The sequence below is a fragment of the Lissotriton vulgaris genome, chromosome 12 (genome assembly GCF_964263255.1).
Source record: "Lissotriton vulgaris chromosome 12, aLisVul1.2, whole genome shotgun sequence".
Lineage (NCBI taxonomy): Eukaryota > Metazoa > Chordata > Amphibia > Caudata > Salamandridae > Lissotriton > Lissotriton vulgaris.
This window is the reverse complement of record NC_141700.1, coordinates 774203024-774221345: the sequence shown is the minus strand read 5'-3', so window position 1 is coordinate 774221345 and position 18322 is coordinate 774203024. Positions and strand designations below refer to the sequence as shown.

Below are 18322 nucleotides of genomic sequence, written 5' to 3'. Positions count from 1 at the left end.
TCTTATTACAGAAAAGTTCAGAGATCTCGATTCTGGAGCTCTTCCAAACCAAGCATCTACCTTCACTAGGAACCATCTCAAGAGATACAATCCTGGCCATTCCTCTACGATTATCTATCGCTAACCTAGTAGTCGTTCCAAAATGTATTACAAGCAGGACTGGCAGCAGCTTCTCATTCCGATCAGCTACACTGTGGAATTCTTTGCTGGAAGCCATTCCCCATGATGCCACCATTTGTTCCTTTAGATGTATTCTCAAAATCTTGCTTTTGCCAAGCTACTATATCCTCCAAAATTCTATAGCAATTTCCACTCCAACCAATCTCACACCAAGAAACCTATAGGGATCATGTGCTTTATGAATATTACCAACGTAACACGAAGTGCGGCAGAGCAGACGCTTTGTAGCGCAGAACTTAACATTCAAAACCTTTCCAACATAAACAATTCCCCTGGAAATGTCCATTGCCCCCCAATACTTAGTCCTTACCCTGATTTACCCCAATTTTCCCTTTTCATTATTCACCGTTTACAACACAGACACCCCAGGAAATGTACATATGTTGTCACTTACCCATCAATGGCAGTGTCTTTTTACTTCAGCACTTTAGTAAATGAAGAGAAGAGTTTCCCCAGCCCAAGCAGGACACTGCCAACAAAAGCCAGTGTTACTGAACGGGGAGAGAAAGTTGCTTACCGAGGTCGCCTATCTCCACATGGCCGAGCACATACAGGCCTCCTTTCTTTAGGTCATTGATGAACTTGATGAGCTGACAGCTGGTGCGGGGATTGGAGACCATGAGAAGGATTTGGGGCCGCCAGAATTTGACATGTTCCTTCCTGATGTCAAGTAGCAGAAGGTATTTCCGCACCTATAAAGAGGTCATAGACACCACATCAGACAAAGGAAGCGGAGTAGCAGATAAGAAAGCAGAACACTTTGAGATGAAGAACATAGCAGCTGTGTAAATGTCCAGCTGCTTTTATTTTATTAGAGCTTTCAATCCATCTACACTAAAGTGATTCTGTTCCAAGCTTTGTGCAATATAAGTTTCATCACTCATGAAAGCTATAAATCTTTGGAATATTGTTCATGCCCATAAACTGGATCCTGAACACTTCACAATATTTCTTCAGTTGAAACAGCGGGGACCACTGGGAAGGTGTGGGTGAAGGGTGTGCCGCCCTATCCAAGTGTAAAACATTAAAAGAGAAAGAGGGATCTGAAAGTTAGGAAATAGCATCTGGACATTTCTTGTTGTGTTTCGGAGGATATATTGGCTGGTTGATGGGCAGAGAAGCTTCATTAGAACAGATGTGGCGAATGGGAGGGAGTGAAAAAGAAAGGAAGAAGCAAGTGAATAAAACAACAAATATAGGCATAACTGAAAGAGATGCAAGGAGAGGGGAGGAAATAAGAGCTTCCATGGAATCCAGCCAGTGATGAGGGAGACCAGCTTTATAAAACAGCATCAGGGCAGGTCGCATATAAATCAGTTTGAGAAGCTTCTTTCGGTGACAAAGGAGGGACATTTTTCGTCTGGAAAACGGAGAGGCACAATCCAGAGGACCTACCTGGTGGAAGATGAGGGCCTGGCTGATATAGCCCCAGCTACTGGTGGTGGAACGGAAGTGAATGAAGCCGAGCAGGATCACCATGAGCACGATGCTGCCAGAGGCATACGCAGGGTTAATCATGAACATCATGACGAAGCAGCTGACGATACCAAGCAGACACGTGTGCCAGCTAAACAACTGGAAAGTAGGGCTAGAAAGGGAACATGAAAAAAGTTCTAAGACACAATTTAAGGTAGAAATTACATCCACCACAGCAGGACATGGGTAGGCACGTTCAGGTTCAGAAGTCCACATTTGGAAAATAATATTTGTACAGGCTACATGTTCCCTCCAATGACAGCCTGAATTGCTTCAATAACTTGTGATGCATTATTATTTCTGAAAAGGGAGTATCTCATTGGGGGCTGTCCTAGAACTCATGCAACAAGGAGCTATGGAAACTGTGGTCTTATAGTATGATCCACAAATGTAATTCCTAGAAAAAATAAATCCGCATACAGAATCTGTAGCTGAGAAACAGGCATTTTGCGATGGTTTCTGCTCAAACACAGGAAATCCAGGCTGGTGGAGATGTGGAGGCACAAAAGTCCAAACCCTACATTTCCGTAGTGCATCAAAAAATAAAAGCAAATGCCCAATCATTTGTAATAAACTACTGGTCCTTCGCGGATCAGTGGGAACCCTCCCTACTAGCGGATTGAAGGGCAACAGATGCCCATCGGTAATGTGAGGAGACGATATGGACCAGTTAGAGTCCGGCACCTTGCTGAGTCTACGGCTGTGAAAGTCTGGCTATGGATACATGCGTTGCATAAGATGGACTGAGTGGACCGCCTGATTTTGTTGACACCACTATGGGACTCCAATAAACTGGCAAAACTACATGGGGTAACGGGACATAGACAATGTGATGTGCTGGGTATCTCTAAATTTGTGGACCTGAGAAAAGGGATGATTGACATTTGAAAAGCTGCAGAGGCAATACCAACTGTCAGGTGGGCAGTTCCTATGGTATATGCAGGTTTAGAAAATACTTCACCACCTTCTGGGCTACACCCAGGATCTAGAAGGTAACCCACTGGAATACAGCGTACTAGGGACTCACTTACACAGACATTTATTTCACGCATATATATATATTCTACATTCCTGGTACACTGCCAGCCCTCCTTGCAGACACTAAGAGGAACATGGAAGGGCAACCTGTGCAAATGGAGGACAATGAATGGGGTGCTGCATGCAGATATCAGGGGAAGTGGCATTCAGGCAGGATTTAGCTTAATCCAGCTGAAATGTCTTCCCTGGGCCTGCATCACACAGAAGAGGGTGCAAGCAAAGGGTGCAGCCACCACCAACCAGTGTTGAAGGGGATATGGCAGGCAAGGCACCCTATTACATATGATTCTGGAAAGTCCACAACTATGTTGATCTTGGTTAGAGATACTAAACACTTTCTCGGGTGGTGGGCGACCCCCTTGGTGCGAACTCCTTGATTGATGGCCCTGTGGATCTGGAAGGGATGTTAGCCAGATGCAAATGGGCCCTCTACAACTTTGTCTTGGCTGTGGCCGTTGCAGCTTCCAGGAGTGGAGGGGGGGCGGGAGGGGCAGAGGATTGTCAGTTGAGTTGGTTATTATGTTGTAAAAATGCCAAATAAAAAGAAGTTTAAAAAATAAATAAAGTAATAAATCTCATGATAGGTGGCGAGAGGCAAGTCCAGCCTACGGAAATTAGGTGGATGGCAAAAAAGAAAGCACCTAGGTGTGCCCTGCAACAAAAGTAAGACAGTGATCTACAAATAAATTAAGAGTTGAATAAAAGCTTGCATTGTATTTAAAATAAGTGCCTTAAAGACAGATAATCAATTGGATGGTTGAGAAATGCAGCAATCCGAAAATGACAGGAAAATAATTTAAGACCAATTCCGGCTGTTTGTTGAAGGAAAAAAAGTACTAATTGAAGGCATGCTTTTGCTGTAGACTCTTCTAAAAGCAACACACATTTAAAGAGGCAAGGATAAAACAGTGTCCAAACCACGGATAATACAAATTGAGTTTACAGTACAAGCACTCAATGGCAACGACATCAACCATCAGTCATGGAAAGCGCGATCAACACCAGAACAACAGAAGAGCAAATGTGTACAAACAAAAACTCACCGGAAGTTGGGGGCTGACGCCCACTCTAGGGCCAAGCATGCAAGGTCCACGGCTGCATATGCCATCAAGTAGAACACAGTCACAATGCCTGCAATGCTGTTCAGCTTCCCCGCCAACAAGACCAGCTGCGGGTGAAGGGGGCAATGTTATGTATACAGTGAGAGAGCCGTTTGACTTCAGTCTACAGGGCTTACTAATGTTACCTTCCCTGGTCCAGGGACAAAGAATAAGGACTGTTTAGAAAGGTGTATGCACATTTGTTCCAAAAATAACATGAACAGCTTGGCATTGTTTATTAGGATGAACATCCTTACTCACTTTCCCCATCGTTCCTACTAGGATACCACGCACACGCTTCCCGAAAGATGTTTTATAACATGCAACTTGCTTAAGATGGAAGCAAAAGTGATGATAGTCTTGAAGAGGAAGACATTTGTCGGTTTCATTGTATTTGTTTCCATTGATATTACACCTCGATTTGGACAATGTTCTATTGCATCTTGATTGCTATTAAACATCTACAATGCTGCTTGAAAACAGCTCACTCCCTGTGATTCCCAGACCAGCCAAAGGGTCAAAGGATCATGAGACCAACCACAGTGAGACCTTCACACTCACAACAATCATACAGAACAGTTATATCAAATGGTCATTCCCAGAAATTCTCTTGCAAGCCTGTTACCTGTAAATATCCTGCATAACTCACCCCCACACTAAAACCACCACCGCCACAGTAAAAACACCCCACATCTTTAATCTCACAATTTTTCCACATCTTCCTCACTGGACAAACTGCCACATAACCAACCCAGACCTACCCCCTACAAAGCCCCACACCATCCAATGATCAAACCAACTTTCCTAAAGCACAATTACAACTAAATAATCCAAAGAAAAAAAACACTATTCCTCTCAGAGCGTTTCAAACAACTTCATCACACTGCCCAAGCACTGATCAACCAGTCCCAGCTCCCAAATAAAGAATCCTATAGACTTCCAGAATGTCTTCTATCACAGTACATTACAAAACAGAGAAACCTAATAAGGCATGACTAAAATGTGCATTTGTCTCACAACAATCCTTTCGCCCACACATCAAGACCTCCCAAACAATCTAGTTAACCATCTTCTCTCAAACATACCTATAACTTGCCAAAACTATTCACAAATCACTCAAAATAGTACATCACACACTACCCAAATTCCCTGTCTTTAAGCAAAACACAACCTCTGCCATGCACAACTGTACAAGCAGTCGGTGATAAAAATTATCTCAAAGAAACATTTGCACACCTTGTAAGCTGAAAGCTTTTAAAAAGCACTGAATGCTAGTCCGTTACTACTGCTCACATCCAAGCATGAAACTTGTAACAGAACCACAAAAGCATACAATAACGTATAGTATCACACAATAAAAACTGGAAATCCACTATTTCAGCTGGCTTGAAATGTGCCATAGAGATGATGACATGCATTTTGTAAACACCCTCCAGGCAGACCTGATTCAGAATGGCCGCACAAGAAATTAATGTTTGTAACCTTTTACAAACCAAAGTGGATAGGATGCAGTGGAGTGTAAAAGTAATTCTCCTTTCGGTTGAGAAACATCAGAGAGTTGCAGACTCGAGTAGGGTAATTACATCCTGGCACTGTCATTTTTATTTCGAGCCTACTGCAGCGTGCATGCACTGCTCTAGGAGATGACCTCTTAGAATCGGTCTGCACTTTTCTTAAACTCGTGCGTGTGGCGGCCTCCAGCTTGCGGGAGCGAGCAGGGACGCGCAGGGTGCCATCTGTTCCTTATCATGTTTCCAAGGGTCGCTTTCACTTTCACGGCCGTGATGGTTATTTATTTTTGCACTCTCCACTCTTCACATAACCTCACCTCCTTTGAATATTCAGATCTGCAATGGAGGGCGCTTCTCATGTTTATTTTCTGCGTGCTTTCACTTTTATTATTTTTTCACAATGCCGGCAATTTGACTTTGGCTATCCCCCACCACACACAGCACTCGCAGCACTCTGCGCCGTCATGAAAATGCACAGCATATCTGCCACACTGAGCCCGTGCCCCAGCAACCGTTGCCATGGCCTGGCAACACTACAACGTCCCATGAACACGCACCAGTAGTCCGGGAGAGGCAGAGCAGGCGGTATCCAGGACAGACACGCCGCTCACATCAGCCGAGCAGTGGCAGTCAAGAACCGAGAGCTCTTGGGGGCTCCCCACCACGGTCGCGACTGGGGACAGACCCAACCCCGCCACTGTACAACAGCTGAGCGCATACAGAGGGCTGAACCAGTGAGTGCGAGACAGACAAACCCAGAGACACCCCCCCAAAGACATCGGCAGCTGCCCCATGTCCATCTTTCCCCACCAAGGTGCAACAGTGTTGTGCTGTGACTGCACCAGAGACAGGGTACCACCAAATCACCACCACCCCAGCAAATTTTTACTGGGGTGCTGCCAAACATCCCGGTTGAAAACACTAAACTGTCCAATGATGCACTGCATACTCCCAAAACCACCAAAGCAAAAGAACAGTGCCCCTCCATCTCTGGTGACCTGCAGCAGTCCCAAGTTCACATAGGGCCTCTCGTTGCACAAATGGGCGCAAACTCTGACATCCATGCTCTCCTCGTCTCCACTGCCCGACCTCCACTCGCAGATAGTGTCATCCACAGTGGCTGAAATGTCACTCACAATTACACCGAAACCATGAAAATGTCACACTGAGCAATCCGAAACCTCGGCAGCCATGTCCACATCCCAAAACTGTACTGTACTTATGCTACACTTGTCCGCAACATTAAAGGACTCCATCCATTGTCGGCACAGAGCCAACCCCGCACAACCGGATGTGAGGGACCGCCCATTGGATCACAGCCAGTCCCACCCTGATCTCCTTATCTGGAAAATTCCCTCATTTGGACGGCCTCGTTACACCCCCCCCATTAACCCTGTAACCAGACCTGTTGCTGCCTCCTCTCTAGCTGCCCAAACCATTGAGAATGGGTGCAGATCAAAAATCTGATACACTGTTTTCTTTGAGACTGGAAAGGATGCTTCCTGACCTCTCACATGGAATGGATCTATTTAGATGGCCCCCTTTTATAGCGTCACTTCTTCATTATCCAGAAGGTCAGGCTTGTGTCCAACATTTAAATCTGCCATTATCTGTGGCCTTTTGATTTGGCCACAAACGCTATACACCATCTGTGTAACTGGCATCCGAGCTGGTACTTCTTCACCGCATGGCAATTGACTCCACTATTTTCTTGCCCACAGCTCCAGGTGTTTGTGCTCCTTGTGAGGAGGTTGACCTGTTTGGTCAGCCAGCTTAATCGACCGCTTCCTAGCTGTAGCTACAGTCACGCACTCAAGCATTGGATGGGATCATATGCACATAGGATGACCATGGGCAAAGAGAATGTATGTTTTATTTGTGGAGTAAACAACTGGGCAGTGGCTGGAATCCTCAATAGGTTACATCCCTGTTGTAGGATCTGTGATAACGCAGCTAAAAATTATTTGAACAATGAAAAGGGGTATGCGAGTATCCCTCAGGAATCAGACTTTCTCCAACTATAATCTATACAAATGAGCTGCTTTTTTCCAGGTACCCGCATGGTACTTACACACCACATCCGGCAAATGGCATGTCGTACAATCTTATGACGACAAGTCTGCTTAATAGACTTCCCCAATTGTTCATCATGATCACAGGCACTCGGGAGTCCTCCCCATGTTCCTGCCCTGGTGGTTGCCTTGAAAAGGCACCGTGTCCCCATTATATTTCGGATCCTATCCACCCTGTAGTAATTATATTTTTTTTAGTAGGCCACATTTTTGGGCAAATGACATGAAATTTGTTCACTGCCCGATTAAAGGAACCTACTTGTCTGCTCAAGGAGAAAGCACCAGTATTTATTCCAGTTCGTGTTTTTTTGGCTCAAGGACAAAGGGCTACTTTTGTTATGTCTTCAATAGTTTCAGCTCTATAACCCAACACTTCCGGTCAAAACAGCAGCAGATTCCAAATCCTTCCAGGCCGATAGTACTGAAATGACAGTGCTACATCTTTCAGTGCAGAAGGAAAGGTTAATATGACCGTATTAAGCATTTTATGCATAGCCTAAGACGAGAACCATTCCCAACCTTCAGAAGCAACTATTTGGTAGCTAGCCAGAGTGTGCTTCCTTGGTGTTGAAGGTTTCAACTTTATGGTGTTGAAGGTTTCAACTTTAGAGCCAGAGCCCAGGTCCTGCTGCGCAGCTTCAATGGACAAACTTTAACTTGGCTCAAGTTGACTCTACTGCATAAACCCCAGCACACTCCTCTATGCATTTTCAACTATTGAGATGCAACTGTGCAAAACCCTTACACCGAGAGTCGTTGTGATCCTGCAAGATGCACAAATTACACTTCTAGAGTCCCCCTGCACACATTTGATAAACCAATTAATTTGAATATAAAACCACCCATCTCTGAAGACAATAATTCTCCCCAACAGACAGCACATTGAATGGTGAAATCATAATGTGAAGATGGTCTGTGCAATGTGAGTCACTGTGTGTTTCTGGTCAATATTATACTAACTCCACTGGTTCTCCAGTCCCAAAACAAACAGACAATTCAAATAAACATCCTTTTTCAAGCTCAGCCTCTAAATGGTGAGGTAATGCCCAGCATTTGAAATCAGAACAGATTCACACTCTCAAAAATAACCCATGTAAGCACACAAACCCATCCTACACAGCAAATTCAATGCTCATTTGTGTCTGGACATCACGCACCACTCTCCAGCACAAAGTCAATCCTGTTTCCCCACCAGCACTGAACGCAGTACTGACGTCTGCACTTCGTTCTCATCATCATGCCCTCGAGCCAAAGCAAAACATGACATAGCACAGATGACAGTGTTGAATACAGAACTCCTTTATCTGTGTTCAGTTTAAGAACAGCATTGGCATAGGCTTGCCATACTGTTGCAGATCAAGATAAATGATGTATTCAATTCAGGACTTTTAGTGAAAAAAATTGATTAATTCTGAGACTTGTGATTGAGGCTTGCATCAATTGATCGACACACCAAATAATGCTGTGTGAAAGGCAAACCCAAAATACCCTTCAGATGTAAAATAATTCCTACATCAGCCGTATCAGTGCCGCACCAGTCCTCCGACTGCTTTAAGGAGCGGATGGAAAGCCCACTCTCATGACCAATGCAATCGCCAGTGCACCTCCGGCTGGGGGTGATGTCTGAAAGTACCCTAAACCTTCATAACAATCAGAATAACAGTAGCTTGTTTTTATTTAGCCCCGCTTATTTAAATTTTGCAGTCATAAGTGTTGTGTTAATAGGGGGTACTATTAACCAATATAATGCTACGTAGTATATTAACCAACCTAGCAAGGCAAGGCTTAAGTCACATTGTCGGAGCATACACTTCTGACCTGAAGGTCGGAGCAGAAGTCAGCAGCGTGTGTTTTAGGTCAATAGGTAATCCCACCAATCTTGAGTAGCAATTCCATGCCAGTGCACATATTTATTTCTCTTTCTGGAATGTTAGTAATAAGGGTGGGGAATGGGACATCAGTCTGTAGATACAAACAGGAGGGGGAAATTCTATTTCGATTTGCTCTCAATCAGTTGCATCCATATATGGTAATTAACTCTAGCAGAGACACATGTGTTGTGTATTTCATTTCTGTAAAATTGGACCATAATACTTTTGTGATGGTTAAGAATAAACAAAAACAAAAAAAAACACATTTCTCACCCTTTAGATAATAAAACGAATCTCTCATTCAAATCACTTTGCTTACCTGTACTAGTCCCCATGTGTACACTACAGCCATCCAGGGGTTTCCACCTTTGGAAGTGATCTTTGCTGGTGCCAAAACAACACCTAGAGTAGAAAAATAGGAAGGTTTCTCAGACAAAAACAGCATCCAATGTTTCCCCATTCATGAAACATTGATTTAACTCGCTTTAAATGGTTCTGAGTCAGCCCCTCACCAGTCCTGTCAAAAACACAACCCATTTGCTCCAACACTCCTTTTTGACAAACATTTTTACCTGGCTTATTTTTTATGTTACAGAGTTTTATATAGCGCCAACTTGACCCGAATCGGGGGATCAGAGAGCTTTACATAGCACCAGTTGCGTTACATGGGGACAAATTTTTTTTGTGGTTTAATTTGGCACGGGGAGATTAAGTGACTTGCCCAGAATCACAGGATGTTCAACGTTGTTACTGAGACTCGAACCCAGTTCCCCAGATTAGAGGACGACCACCCTAGCCGTTAGGCCAAATCCTCTCCCCTTATGTTATTTATAAATAGAAACGTCTGACTGGCCACACAGATAGCCTGCTCCCACGTTACCAGCTCATGGAAACCTTCAGCTGAGCCTCTGGCACAGCACTGGACATGCTCCTAGACGGCAGCATCTCTCCACCTCCCTACTCTTGGGCCCTCTTCCCCATGAAGGCTCACAAACCATTCTCACAAAGCAGCTATAGGGCATACATTACGCCCATAACATAGCGGGGGTGGGTGATGTTGGTAAGGTGGAAGATCCTACCAACCAAAATCAGTGCCAAAGAAAACATCAGGGCACTCATAATTAGCAGATCAAAACAACGATGAAACATAACTTGGTATTAGTCTGAATTTCTATGAGACCTAACAACTTAGCTAGTAACAGCCTAGGAAATAAGACTAGATAAACAAATTTCTAATTAATATGAAAGTTAAAACAAAAAGGTGGGCACAGAGCACCCACATGTTTGTGGAAAACATGCAAGGTTTAGAAGCTCTTAGATTTTTCACCTAGCCAAGAATATAACTTACTTATTAACAGTTTCATTGCGCATTGACACCTTTGGGCAAAGTTGGCGCTCTACAAGACTATTATTCATTAATTCAAGTACATTTTGGTCCCAAATAAGGGTTTTTCATTGCATTGTTTCTACAACTTTCTAAGGCAATATGTACACATCAATATGGTGCCTTTTTATGACATGAATGGTCATACAAAAACTCCTTTGGAGAATATTCCAGCACTAAGAAAGTTAACATACCTTAAACGCACCATATGGAGTTGGAAGGTCACTTTCTTGTAAAAATGGTTCTCCAACATGGAAATCCACACGAGGATCACAGGCTTTCAAACCTTACCCAGCAAACACTGAAGACCATTAAAGGACACTTGTATTTTGTTGGGAATTCTAAGGCATTTTAGTTTGGCTGAGATCCCATTTAGCAGGCTAATTCATCTAAGAAGTAAATAGATCATTTGCAAGAGTTAGTTAGCAGAGCGACCCACTAGCAGAGCCTAAAGCGTTACTATACACTGGGACCAAGGGCTTCCAGAACAACAGTCTGTTGAGTAATGTTCAAAGACTGGTCCGTCCAATTACCCTTCCCTCCACAATGACAGACAGAAAGTTTTGTAAGCAAGGATGGGAATGGTAAGCAACCTTACTGTTGGTGCAGCATGGACAAATAAACTTGACAGTAATTATGGCCAAAGGGAGCACCAACTAATGAATCAACCTCTGAAGTATTTCTTACAAAACTCCTGTGTGTAGGCCACAGCTGAAGTTTCGAGGATATCCAGGAGAAAGTGGATCCGGCAAGCAGCATACACCACCTTCGCCCTCCTTGTAGGAAAACAAAAGTTTTTTGGGGTAGGAGACCAGCAACCTTGCTGTAATCTGAAAGTACAGGACTATCCAAAACAGCACTCAATAGTTTGAGATCATGTTTCCCAGGTAAAGGCATAGTAGCCCTCATTAGTATGTCGGTCCGAAAGCCTCCGACTACTCGTCGGAAACTTATCGACCCACATTTTTGGTTTGGATTCCGACCGCAGTATTGAGATTACGGAGGTCAGAATCCAAATTGGCTGGTCAATCCGGATGGGTTCCAACAGGCTCAAGGAGCCCATCAGCCAGTTGGAAACCGAACATAATCCCTTACGGATGCCATTTGTGATGTCGGTTTCCAACAGGCTTTCCATGGTGGACTTTCTGACATTGAAAGTCTGTTGGAAAGCGGCTTGGGGCCCCTTCCCTACCCGGCCTACAGTTGATGGCTGGGGGGCATTTATGGTACCCCCCCCCTATAAATCCCTGCACCTTGTGGCAGGCACTGTGAGGTGGCTGCCACACGGTGCAGGGATTTGCAGTAACTCCCATTTCTCTATGGGAGCTTGCACTGCGGCCAGTTTGACTGTCTCAAGTTCCAATAGGGAAATGGGAGTTTGCGACAGCACCATGGGTGATCACATCGTAATTGCGGTTTCAGACTGCGACACAAGGTTGGTCTACTCTGAAACCACAGAGATGTCGGCAACTTCGACCGACATCTTAATTAGGGCCAGTGTGTTTTAAGGCATTTGGCCTTCATGTATATTAAGACTTAGGCCTTAAGGCAGCTTAACACACATTCAGGACTATTCACAAAGTAATTTACACGTGTAATTTGCTTTTACACTTTTGAGTAATTTAATACTTAAGTTTTGTGATGAGCCAAAAGTAATAAAGTTCCTCAAAAGTGTACACTCACAAATACACCCCCTGAAAAAGGGTAGGGGCTGGAGCCAAATCTACAAGTGCAAGTAAGTACTCTCAAAACGAAACAGTAGTAAGTAAGTCACGCACCAGACATGGCCAAACACTGAAACTACAAGACAATTGCATAGAAAATATTGGAGACAGGATCTTGAAAAAACTCCATAGGTAATACAAAATGTAATTATTTGAAATACTTAAAATAGAAATACATATAATTTCATTTTAAATAAATCTAAAAACTAAAAAGTTTAATTATAAAATATTTTAACAAACTTTGGTGTTTATGAATTAATGCATAGCAATTACTTCTTTAATTTTATACATCATTTTTAATAAGTAAAGCAAACAAATAATGTGTATACTTTGTGGGAATATATGCTTTAATTTTAAACTTCAGAAAGATAACTTTCATTTAATTTAATAGATCTAAATGGAAGATTTAATTCAGAAGTAAAATATACATATACAATTAATTTAGATTGATATTTATCCAAAATATTTCTACTAATTTATTATAAAGTTTAATAGACTTTTTTTTTATTTCCCCTATACATTACCATAGGGAGATTTCCATCCATAATGTGGAGACTGGCTATGGTAAAGTATAGGGAAAAGTAGAAAAGTGTATTTAACACAAAGAAATAATATTGTTATGCACAACATTAATGTAAATTAATTTTATATGTTAAATGTAGATACATTAAAATTAGGTTTGAGTTAAGAGTTCAAAAATTAATTGGCACTGAAAGAAATACATTTTTTAATAACGTAAGTATCAAAAGTGAAGTATTGAATTAAGTGACAAACATGTCAATAAAAAATAATGTTCCATTAATTTATAAATTCGAAAAAGGTTATTATTTTATCATTACAGATTTAAAGGTTATCTTTTCAGATATTATGTAAGCATTAAATTGCATTTATTTATATTATTCATTATTTTAAATAAATGTAGTTAACATTATTTCCTGCAGGGTTTTATTTTAAGTCCCTTCCGCCATTATTTTCTATGGAGGGTGTTTGCAGTACCATTGGCTGGCCTTGTATGGTGCTGAACCTACTGCAGCTCGGAGTTCTACTGGTAATAGTGAATGAGGTGTCAGAAGCAATATCATCCATCAGCTGTGGAATGGACAATATACTCCAGATCAGGTCAGCCTCTACAGAAAGAGCACATATACTGATCCTCTGAGGGATTAGCCTACATATCTCTCTTAAAGATATTCATTGAGAGAGTACTTCCTCTGGGGCACCAGCATAGACTCAACAAGCAAAGGGGTGCAAACATCCAAGAAGGCTCCTCCTCTACTTGTGGGGCAGGCAGCCACAACTCATAGGTAAGGCACTGGTCCATGTAGAGCCAGCCCAAACAGGGTCTGTGGGAATGGGCCCAGCATAAATGATGGCCGCTGGTGTTAATTTTAGCACTGAAACAGACATACCGTCTCAAACTATAAAAATACGAATCCCAAGGAGAGAACATGGTTCAGATGCCAAAGAACAATTGGGCTGGCTTAGGTTAAATAAAAGGCGCTGACCGAGTAGTTTAATTTATGCTCATTTTATGACAAAGTCTATGAGGCAAAACCAACCCTCAACCTATTGAAATGATTCAAGTCTTCTTTCCAGGATGCATATTTTCTGTGCAGAAACAAGTCCTAGAATGTCAGACAGGCCCCAGTTAATAGCAGCTTCTACTTACAGCAGGAAGAGAGGTTATCCAGATTACAGTGCTGTTGTACCACAGAAATATTCTCAGGGGCACTTGTAAAGGAGTTCATGAAGGAACCTCGAGCATGATGTTACAGTATGGTTCAGTTGGGAGGCCTCCTTGGTGGAAGTGCTAGCAAGCAGACTATAGGTTATTTCAGAAAAAAGGGTGGGTGGGCTCGACGGTTTCTAATCGTCGACTTGGAGGAGAATGCTGCGCAGGCTTCGCAGTCCCTGGATTAGTGTTCAGGTGATAAGCAGAGATTGCACACCTCGTGTAGGTCCTTGTGTGGGAACTTAGCACCACACGTTGAACATTTCTTAAATGGAGTCCTTTCCATGGACTCCAGACTGGACTACGTCGAGAAAGGCCTCCCGGTCTCGTCGACGTAGAAGAAAATGTTTTATTGTTGGAGTCGAAACGCATCGGAATGGAAATGAAATCGCGTTCGATAACAATACCGTCGAATTGGAAAGGGAATACGCGCCGAAATATCACTTTTTCTCGAAGTCGATCTGGAGCGTTCCGATCTTCATCCGAACCCGATGGCGGAAAAAAACAATCTAAGGATGGAGCCGATGCCCATGCGCAATAGCACCCAAAGGAGGAGTCACCAGTCTTGTGACGACAAAAGACTTTTCCAAGAGAAAAACAAGTGCAATCATCCGAGCCAAACACCAGATGGCGATCTATTCATAATGTACCATCTGCAGCCCATATGCCTCGAACATGTATATAGGAGGCGGAGGTGATCATCCCAATAAAAAAAAAAAAAAAATGGCAAAGCGCAGAAGTTTACCGCCACAGCTCGAACGGAAAAAAAGCATTGGTCAGCAGCAGCAATGATGAAGCATCTACCAGATGTTCAAAGGGAGGACCCACCAGTGTGGTCTGGTGAGCTGGTTGTTCTGGGGTCTTGGGAAAGCATCACACTCAAATCTCTTGGTTTAAAAAGGGATTTACCTTGCCTGATTCTTGCTTATCTAGAGGAACAGGATGGTGGAGGGAAAAATGGCAAAACCTTGTGGTCCAAGTGGCAAAAAAGTCAATGAAGATCAAACATTTTCATTCATCACTTTGTCTCATTTAGAGAAAAGCAGGAACAGGGAAAATGGGAGATGGTGGAAGTGTGTGCTTGAAACTGTAATAGAGAAAGAGTTGAGAAACATTATCATGGAGCAAGCAAAAAGAAAATTGCCAAAAATTTAAATGGAGTGGGAGAGCAAGAGGGTTGTAAAGGAGATGGTAAAAGAAAAACCATGGAAAGAATTAAAGAGTAAAATCGTATAAACAGAAAAGGCTGATCCCTCACCGAAGAGGTCGTCCTTGGCTAGAGCATGGAGGATGCGGGAAGCTCCAATCAGTGTGCTCATGGAGGCAGAGAGGGACGTGGAGTAAACACCAATCAAGACAAAGGGTCCCCAGACGTTAATCGCTCGAAAATAGCCATAGTCTTCTTTCAAGAGTGTTCTGCGGGAGACAGATAAGAGGGAGTAAAGAACCACATACTCCATTGTATAACCAATGTATTACAAAACAACTTCCGTAATCGTGGCTCCCAGCGTGGAAAAGCAGCAGCGATGCACGCAGCTTGTGATTTTCCACAAATCACATGTTTAAATGGTCTACAGTATTGCGATAACTACAGGCATTTGTGCATCAAAAGGAAAATGTAGTTCCTAACCATGCATTCTGTTACAGCTGAAATAGTGGTTTCACAAATTACACATTGAAAGTCCCTTTTAATTCACATTAAGTATAATTATATTGAAAAGTACAATGGATAAATGAAATTTGGTGCATAATACAAAAATGCAACCAGTACAGGAGAGTACAACTCAAGTTGCAGGGCTCTCCTGTACCATGTGAACACATCTGGAGTACAATGCACCTCTAGTTTGTGTTGCATCAAATACATTTTATATTGTGCTGTAGGACTGATGAACAAGTTACTTACCTTCGGTAACGCTTTTTCTGGTAGATACAATATCTGCCTGTGGATTCCTCACCTTGTGAACATCCCCCTTGCGTCAGCAACGTTCGGAAAATTCTTCGTAGCACGCCGGCGTGGACGACGTCATAGGAGCACGGCTTCGCGCGCGACTCCGTCTGACGTCACCGACTCCACATAAGGCCCACGTCGGCGTGATGACGTCAGTTCCGCCCTTTTTTCCGTGCCTTCGAGGCACCCGGACGGACCAACAAGTACATATATATATATATACACAATGTACACAGTACATGCAAAACAAATGCATTCAAAGTGCAAAACTATACAAAATCAGATAAAATCATAATTACATTTGCACATAACACCAGGTATAGCAGAGTGGACAACGGGGAGGCGGGTGGGTCAGTGAGGAATCCACAGGCAGATATTGTATCTACCAGAAAAAGCGTTACCGAAGGTAAGTAACTTGTTCTTCTGATAGATACATCTGCCGTGTGGATTCCTCACCTTGTGAATAGAGTCCCACAGCAGTCCCCACTCCCGGAGGAGGGTGTCCACTCTGCTACACCAGGAAATCTTGGAGAACAGAGCGCGCGAAGTGGCCGTCCCTCCTCACCTCAGCATCCAAGCAGTAGTGCTTTGCAAAAGTGTGGAGGGAAGCCCAAGTCGCGGCCCTGCAAATGTCCTCAACAGGAACACCCCTAGACAATGCAGAAGTAGCAGACTTTGCTCTAGTTGAATGAGCTCTAATACCCTCAGGAGGGTCCTTACCCGCCAGAGAGTAGCAAATCTTGATGCACAGGATAATCCATCTGGAAAGTGTGCGCTTGTGCACCGCTCTGCCCTTCTTGCAGCCAGCAAAACCCACGAAGAGCTGATCGTCTATTCGATAGTCTTTAGTCCTATCAAGATAGAAGCTAACCGCTCTCTTCGGGTCCAGGCGATGAAGCCTCTCCTCCTCCTTGGAAGGGTGTGGGGGAGGATAAAAGGTAGGAAGGGTAATGGATTGACCTAGGTGGAAGGGAGTAACCACCTTAGGCAGAAAAGCAGCCCTGGTCCTAAGAACCATTCTTTCAGCATGGATGGACAAAAACGGGGGCTTGGAACTAAGAGCCTGAAGCTCACTTACCCTCCTTGCCGAGGTAATTGCAACTAAGAAGACCGTCTTAAAAGAAAGAAGCCTCATTGGACACTTGTGTAAGGGTTCAAACGGCGAACCCATCAGATAGGTTAACACAAGATTCAAGTCCCAATGAGGAACAATAAAGGGAGAAGGAGGGAACTTGTTAGTGAGCCCCTTCAAAAATCTTAAAACCACAGGTGACTTAAAAAGAGAGGGCTGATCCGGCAAGCAGAGGAATGCCGATAAAGCCGAAAGGTAACCCTTGACAGTGGCAACAGCAAACCCCTGCCGTGCCAGAGAAAGAGCAAACAACAAAATATCAGACAAATGAGCCTTTAACGGGTCAACATCCCTCTCCCTACACCAAGACACAAACTTATTCCACCTATACGAATAAATGGACTTGGTGGAGTCACGCCTGGCAGAAAGTATGACATCCACCACATCGTTAGGGAGAGAGAAAGAGTTCAGATTGCCCCGTTCAATCTCCATGCATGAAGGTGTAATGTCTGGAGGTGGGGGTGTAGAACCTGCCCCTCCATCTGAGAGAGGAGGTCTGCCCTGAGAGGGAGACGGAGCGGCGGGTGAGAGGAGAGGTGGAGAAGATCTGTGTACCACACCCTTCTTGGCCAATCCGGGGCGACCAAAATAACTTGGGCCCGGTCTTGGCGAATCTTCCTCAGAACCCGAGGAATCAAGGGTATGGGAGGAAACGCGTAAAGGAGCTGACCTCTCCAGCTCAACTGAAACGCGTCCCCCAATGCCCCTTGCATCGGATACTGGAGACTGCAGAATGACGGGCAGTGAGCATTCTCGCAAGTGGCAAACAGGTCCACCCGAGGAGTCCCCCACATCTGAAAGACGTAACGAACAACCTCCGGGTGAAGCCTCCACTCGTGGTCGGCAGAGAACTGCCAGCTGAGACTGTCCGCACGTACGTTCAGAACTCCGGCCAGATGATTTGCCATCAGACAAATCTGGTGGTCCTGAACCCAGGACCAGAGACGCAGAGCCTCTCTGCAGAGACACTGCGACCCCACTCCTCCCTGCTTGTTGATGTACCACATCGCGGTCGTGTTGTCCGTCAGGACTTGGATCGACTGACCGCGAAGGGAAGGGAGGAAGGCCTTGAGCGCCAAACGTATCGCCCGCAACTCTAGAAGGTTGATGTGAAACAACCTTTCTTCTGGAGACCAAAGACCCTTGACCTCCAG

The 18322-nt window shown here is 43.9% G+C and overlaps 1 protein-coding gene across 3 annotated transcripts in view; it reads right to left on the bottom strand.

Moving 5' to 3' along the window:
- The window catches only part of SLC12A9 (solute carrier family 12 member 9), a 163834-nt gene that overhangs the window by 42215 nt on the left and 103297 nt on the right, over positions 1–18322 (bottom strand). For all 3 annotated transcript variants that reach the window (XM_086946117.1, XM_086946118.1, XM_086946116.1), the window contains exons 8-12: positions 15347–15504; positions 9568–9650; positions 3738–3862; positions 1576–1768; positions 698–872 (exon numbers count right to left, since the gene is read on the bottom strand). In XM_086946117.1, coding sequence (XP_086802243.1) covers positions 698–872; positions 1576–1768; positions 3738–3862; positions 9568–9650; positions 15347–15504 — 734 coding nt within the window. The remainder of the gene's footprint in view (positions 1–697; positions 873–1575; positions 1769–3737; positions 3863–9567; positions 9651–15346; positions 15505–18322) is intronic.